Source organism: Camelina sativa, chromosome 1, assembly GCF_000633955.1.
Source record: "Camelina sativa cultivar DH55 chromosome 1, Cs, whole genome shotgun sequence".
Classification (NCBI taxonomy): Eukaryota; Viridiplantae; Streptophyta; class Magnoliopsida; order Brassicales; family Brassicaceae; genus Camelina; species Camelina sativa.
The window spans coordinates 12520622-12527439 of NC_025685.1; the positions used below are offsets into that span (position 1 = coordinate 12520622).

The window sequence follows — 6818 nt, forward strand, 5'->3', positions numbered from 1 at the left end:
GAGCAGTGCTTCCGGCGGGTTACCTCTTACCGCAAAGAACCAAATATATGTTGAGGTAACTGTTGGTGTGTTTATGTTGCTTACTTTTTGCAAGTTTATCTTTTTGCAAGTTCATTGTTTATGTTGGTGTGTTACAGTTTCTCTTTGTATCAATGTCTAAATGTCTAACGGTTATGTTGGTGTGTCTCTCTTATGTTGGCAGGTTGCTCCGAAGAAAAAGAACCAGATATATGGGGTTAGGAACTTGCAAGCAGAAGCATCATCAGCTCACATTGGACAACCGCCTCCTCCTACTGAAGATACAAATGATCTAGCTACAAAGCTTGCTGCTGCCGAAGCTACCCTCGCAAGTCAGGCGACTAAGTTGGAGAAGATGCATAGTTATGATGCTTATTTTGATTATCTTGCAGAGAAAGATCCAGAGTTTGCTGCAAGGTTTCGCCGAGAGGATCCAGCTGCCGGAGACACAACCACCGAAGAGGCAACCGGCGGAGAAGCTACCGGCGGCCAAGCAACCTGACTCCCTCTCTTTCTCTTAATGTGTAATGTGTACTGTTTAGCTTAGAACACTTGATCTCCCTTCTAATGTTTAATGTTTAATTTGTAATGAACACTTGATCTCCCTTGTAATGTGTAATGTTTATTTTGCATAACTTATAAAGTTTAATTCTAATTGCCAGTTAAATCCTAATTAAGCTAACCGGCAATTAAAATTTTAATTTTTTTTATACCATTATTATTATTTGCGATGGAAAAAATAATTGCAAAAGCATCGCAAATTTGCGAGAGATTTACTAGATACTACATTTGCGAGGAAATTGCTTTTTAAATATGTCCTCGCAATTTGCGATTAGTTTGCGAGGGAATATTTTTCCTCGCAAAAGTTATGAGGGATTTGCGACGCTGACCAATTTGCGAGAAACGATTTTGCGAGGAATGGACATTCTTCGCAAATCTCTCGCTTTTGTCGATTTGCTAGGGATTCGCTACATATTCGTCCATCACAAAACGCGTGTTTTCTTGTAGTGTATGTTTCTCTCTTGGATCGTTTTCCGTCTTCCACAAGTCATTCTCTCTATCTCTTCTCTCTCATTTTGTTTCTATCTTCCTTCTCCCCGTTTGATTAGAATTAGATTATAGATATATGTCGAGATTTGGTACATTTTTTAAACTTAATTGGAAAACCAATAAAATTATTATTTATAATTGGTAAAAACCACACATCTCGCGAATTGTTGATTTACTTTTAATAATAAATTAAAAATTTTACAAACGCTATTGAAAAGAATATTAATTCCTATTTGTATCATCCACCAAATAATGTTGGTTTTAAAATCCTCTTTTCATAATGTTTTTTTTCTTTTTAAAGTGTATTTAGGTTTGATGGATTTGAACCATTTTGGTTCCTATTAAACATTATATAAAGATGTTTCATGTTTATTGCTTACTGATGCAATGCAAGATAACGTTGCACATACACCTAAAAGGCTAAAATAGTTTTATGCATCAATATTAATATATTTTTGGAAGGTAATGTGTTTATGATAAAAAGTTAAAAACTATAAACAAGAACTATTATTCGATCTTAATATACACTTGGAAAGAAAACTACATGAATTATTGATCTCAAACCATCCAAAAAGGTGCAATTTCACGTCACAAGTCCACAACCCTTTGCTAATCACAATTCTATATCATTACTGACTTGCCTTCTTTCATTCTATTCTTCTTCTTTTTTTACATCACATATCTAAAGATTTAAAATGGTAATTAAATAACAATGAAAAAAAAAACCATTTCTTAAACCACACACAAAAGCTTTCCTCCAAGTAACCTTCAAGCGCCCTAGCTAGATCACTCGATCGAAGCAGAAGAAGAGTAAAGCAGAGACGAAGCAGAGAAACTCGTGTTGTTACTCTTTACTAATCTTTCCTCTCGTCTCATCTCTTTAGAAGAGGAAGCGGCGGTCGCTGTCGTGTTCATCTCATTTATACGACCTTCCTCATGCGTTGATGTTGTTGTTGGCGGAGGAGATTTCTTAAGCAGCAAGTCAACTTTCGCGTATTCTTCACGCTCTTGTTTGATCTCCTTGAGCATAGCCGCAACGTCTTTCATGGTAGGCCTCTCGTCCGGAGACGAGTTCACACACAGCAGAGCAGTGCCCAACACTTGCATCATCTCATCGGCTTCAGCCTCAGTTCTTGATCTCAATGTAGAGTCCAGAACTTCGAGGCTACCTCTATTTTGCCTCACCCAATCCACTAAGTGAAGCCCTTCTGGTACCGTCGGATCTATAGGTTGTTTCCCTGTTAACACTTCAAGAACAACCACACCATAACTATAAACATCACTCTTCTCTGTAATCTTCATGCTGTAACCATACTCTGCAAAAACACATGGAACTAATCCAATTTAAGATAATTCATATATTATAGAACTTAAAATACAAAGATTCTATTAGACTTCTATTTCTAACTATAAAACGTATTTATGTAATGGAAACGTAAAATAGAAACTAAACTGTAAGAAAACTATATGACTCTTAATTATGTCTTAAACTAGTCTCATGATTGTGAAACTATTTTTAAGCAAATATTGCAAGAGCCCTAAATAACGGCTTTGGTTGCTTGTAGTCAGAAACATAAATTTAGGAACATACCTGGAGCAATGTAACCATAAGATCCAGCAACGGTATTAGAACACCGACCAATGTCACCTTCATCAACAAGCTTTGCTAAACCAAAATCCGCAATGTAAGGCTCGAAATCTAGACCGATCAAGATGTTGTTGGCTTTGATATCGCGGTGAACAATGGGCGGAAGGCAACCATGGTGTAAATAAGCTAAACCTTGAGCTGCACCAAGCAAGATTCTGTATCTAAGATCCCAATCAAGCGAAGATCCTCGTCTCTCGTGAAGCAAACTCCCTAAGCTCCCATTGGGCATGTAATCGTACATCAAAAGCCTCGTGTTTCGGTTCCAACAACATCCAAGAAACCGAACTATGTTCTTGTGTCTAATAGTCCCAAGCGTCTTAACTTCTGCTGAAAACGAATCTCTAACGTTTTTGGTCTTCTCATCATGACCACCGTTAACCATCGCTGGCCAAAGCTTCTTAACGGCTATAACCTCGCCGTTGTCCACGTCAGCTCGGTAAACTACCCCTGAACATCCTTTACCGATCACATTTGGTTCAACTAAACATCTTATGATTTGATCTACCGAGAAGTTCAGCTTCTGAAATGGTGTGAACTGCCATTTATATGTCTCTCCAAGCTCTGAATCTCTTTCGTTATTGATATTCCTCCTTGCTCGGATAACCGCAACCGCACCAAGAATCATCAACACAACCGTCAAGGTGATCAAAAGAGCGAGTGTTAACCTAAGCTTTCTTGTACGAGAAGAATCACCATCATCTCCAAGTCTATTGCCTTTTCCGTAGGTGAGAAAACAAGAATCTTGAGTTAAAGAAGAACAGAGTTTCTTGTTTCCTTCAAGATCTTGAGGAGATAATTGTCTGAAAAGCTTGTTATCTGGAAGGTAACCAGAGAAGCTATTGTAAGAGATGTTAAGAGAGACGAGGTTCTCAATATTGGCAAGTGGAGCAAGATCTCCTTCAAGCATGTTGTGGGAGAGATCAAGAATCGAGAGCTTGTTGAGAGACGAAATCTTTAAAGGAATCTTCCCTGTGAGTCTGTTGCTACTCAAGTTTAACGCGATTTCAAGATTCTCAATATCACCAAGCTCTGGAGGAATCTCACCAGAGAGCTCATTGCTTCCAAGATCAAGAAGCTGAAGCCCTGAACACATACCTAAAGAAGTAGGTATTGATCCGGAGAACAAGTTCTTGCTCAAGATTAGTTTGTTCAGCGACACAAGCCGTCCCAAACTCGCTGGAATCTTGCCTGAAAACTGGTTAGCCGAAACATCGAGAACCTGTAAACCGGAGAGAGAAGAAACCNAATATTCTCAATATTGGTGAGTGGAGCAAGATCTCCTTCAAGCATGTTGTGGGAGAGATCAAGAATCGAGAGCTTGTTGAGAGACGAAATCTTTAAAGGAATCTTCCCTGTGAGTCTGTTGCTACTCAAGTTTAACGCGATTTCAAGATTCTCAATATCACCAAGCTCTGGAGGAATCTCACCAGAGAGCTCATTGCTACCAAGATCAAGAAGCTGAAGCCCTGAACACATGCTTAAAGAAGTAGGTATCGATCCGGAGAACAAGTTCTTGCTCAAGATTAGTTTGTTTAGCGATACAAGCCGTCCCAAACTCGCTGGAATCTTTCCTGTAAACTGGTTAGACGAAACATCAAGAACCTGTAAACCGGAGAGAAAAGAAACCGGATTAGGCAAAGAACCTTCAAGAGAGTTATTGCTGAGATCAATCATTTGTAACTCTAAGCAGCTTCCAATCTCATCAGGGACCTTCCCATGTAGCCTATTACTCGAAAAATCGAGAAAGTTAAGCTTCTTAAGCGAGCCAATACCAGAAGGGATCTCTCCTGTGATCCTGTTGTAACCTAACCTCAATCTCACCAGAGAGCTGCAGTTACCAATCTCTTGAGGTATAAAACCAGAGAGAGAGTTTGAGATCAAGAGAAGCTTTGTGAGGTTCCTTAGCATAAACAAACCAGAAGGGATTGTTCCGGTAAGCGAGTTACGTGACAAATCCAATGCTTGGAGATCAGTACAGTCTGCTAAACCAAGAGGGATGCTTCCTTCTAGCTGATTAGACCAGGCAAAGAACAGAGTAAGCCTTGTGAGTGTTCCAAGCTCAGACGGTATCAAACCAGAAATCTGATTCTTATCAAGCTGTAACTGGACAAGACTCGAACAATTCGAGATTGTAGTTGGTATGGAACCAGAGAATTTGTTGTCGCTGATCATAAACTCTTCAAGCAAAGACAAACGACCAATGGAGCTTGGAATCGAACCAGAGAGGAGATTTAAAGACAAATCTATCATTTTGAGATTGCTGCAGTTTCCTATCTCTTCAGGGATACCACCAACGAGACTGTTCTGCCATAGAAACAGCTGTTCCAGTTTCGTTAGCTTTCCGATTTCTTCAGGGATTGAACCAGACAAGCTATTCTCGTACAGGAAGAGATCAACAAGCTCAGAGCAGTTCCCTAAATCTGAAGGGATCTCTCCACTTATCATTGTTGTGTAAATCGAGAGTGTTTGTAGCTTCGTGAGTTTACCTAAGGAAGGAGGTAAGTTACCGGAGACGCTTGTCTCGGCTAAACCAAGAACTGTTAGATTGGAACAATCTCCGATCTCCGGTGGGATTTGGCCGGAGATTTCTTTGTTTCCTCCGATTCTTATCACTTCGAGACCAGAGAGCTTCCCTAGCTCCGGCGGGATTGTTCCGGTGAGAAGATTGTCGAAGAGAATTAGGGTCGTGAGCTTGAAACATTTGCTGATGTCCGGTGGGATTTTCCCGGTGAGTTGGTTAGAGTTGAGGGTTAGGGTTTCTAGGTTACGGAGCTTGCTTAAACTCCAAGGAATGTCACCAACTAATCCGTTAGAGCTAAGGTCAAGAACCGTGAGACCGAGGCAATCGCCGAGACTCTCCGGCAAAGTTCCGGTGAGATTAGTGCCGGAGATAGTGAGTTTCTGGAGAGAACGAAACGCCGGTAGATTCTTAGGCAAGGAGAGCTGGAGAGGGACAGATTCAATGACGATGTCGGTGACGAAGCCTTGAGGAGAGCATGTGACAAAAGTCCAGTTGTTGCAAGGAGTGTTGTCTATGGAGTTCCAGTTGAAGAGAGAAAGAGATGAAGGTGTAGGAGAAGAAGAAGAGTGAAGCCATGAGTAGAGGATAGAAGCTTCCGGGTTTTGCTCTGCATCAGAGAGAGAGAAACAAAGGATGAAGAAGAAGAAAGAGAAGAGAAGTGAGGAAGGAGAAGAAGAGGAGAAGAAGATTAAGGAATGAAGAGACATTTGCCTCAAAATCCGAAAAGAAGATTAAAATCTCGGGTTTAGTCCCATTTAGGGTTCGGTGCCCTTCTTCTCTCTATCTCTGTGCTCACTCTCTCTCGAAATCTGTTGCTTGCTTGAATTAAACTCAAGCTTAGGAAGATAACATAAGAGGGGTTTAAGTTCTTCTAATACTTGTATTGTGTTTTATCAAATCCTTAAGGGAGAGAGTGAGAGAGAGAAAAATAAATTAAAATAGTGGTGTGGTGATTTAAGAGAGGAGAAAGAGTACAAAGGTAAATAGGGAAACACAATGCCTTGAGATCAACAAAACTGCACCACCCCACCTCCTCGCCACCTCACCTATTATCCCCTATCTCTTCTGTACTTAGTAGTATTTTTGTACTATTTTTATATGTTGCTTTGTAATATTGTTGTTATACGATACATACAATTACAAATATTCGTTATCTTTATATCATTATACGTATACATTGCGTGAAGAGTAGAAACATAGCTTTGGTTAAGATGTTAAAGTAATTTTTAAGCCAAATAAGTCGTTTTTATTTACAATATTAACTAGTATCGGGGGTTTAATACACTCTGGTTTTACTGAACCCATTATTAGCCCTCTATTTATGGGTATATATATTTTTATATTTTCTTATGGGTTTGCTCATGCTGTTTTGATATTTCTCTAGTTTCTTATCAAGCTTTGTTATGCTTGTGTCTTTATGTTTGGTCTTTGTTTGTTCTTGTGCTTTATTTTCCAAGCTTGTTATTTGGGTGTGTCCGAATATGCCCTATCCTCTTGTATCCTTCTAGTTTGAGTGAAGAATTTGGTGAAAAAAAAAATTCGAGGTTCAAACAGTTTAATAGACTCTTGTTTTACTGAATC

The 6818-nt window shown here is 39.6% G+C and overlaps 1 protein-coding gene across 3 annotated transcripts; it reads right to left on the reverse strand.

The window, feature by feature from the left end:
- LOC104789000 (receptor-like protein kinase 2) lies at positions 1602-6170 on the reverse strand. Of its 3 annotated transcripts, none has more exons than XM_010514762.2 (3): positions 4344-6170; positions 2660-3960; positions 1602-2384 (listed from the first exon to the last, which is right to left on the reverse strand). In XM_010514762.2, the coding sequence occupies exons 1-3, from the start codon at positions 5942-5944 to the stop codon at positions 1855-1857; spliced, it is 3432 nt and encodes a 1143-aa protein (XP_010513064.1). In that variant the 5' UTR covers positions 5945-6170; the 3' UTR covers positions 1602-1854. The 3 variants fall into 3 exon arrangements, with proteins under 3 accessions (XP_010513064.1, XP_019083331.1, XP_019083326.1); XM_019227786.1 differs by having other exon boundaries at positions 2660-3935; positions 4319-6170; XM_019227781.1 differs by having other exon boundaries at positions 2660-3578; positions 3962-6170.

Bases quoted from the DNA above. Each gene is read 5' to 3' on its own strand.
- LOC104789000 (XM_010514762.2), bottom strand. From the start codon at position 5,944: ATGTCTCTTCATTCCTTAATCTTCTTCTCCTCTTCTTCTCCTTCCTCA. The intron at 2,385-2,659 runs GTATGTTCCTAA...GTGTTTTTGCAG, and splicing joins TTATGGTTACATTGCTCCAG to AGTATGGTTACAGCATGAAG.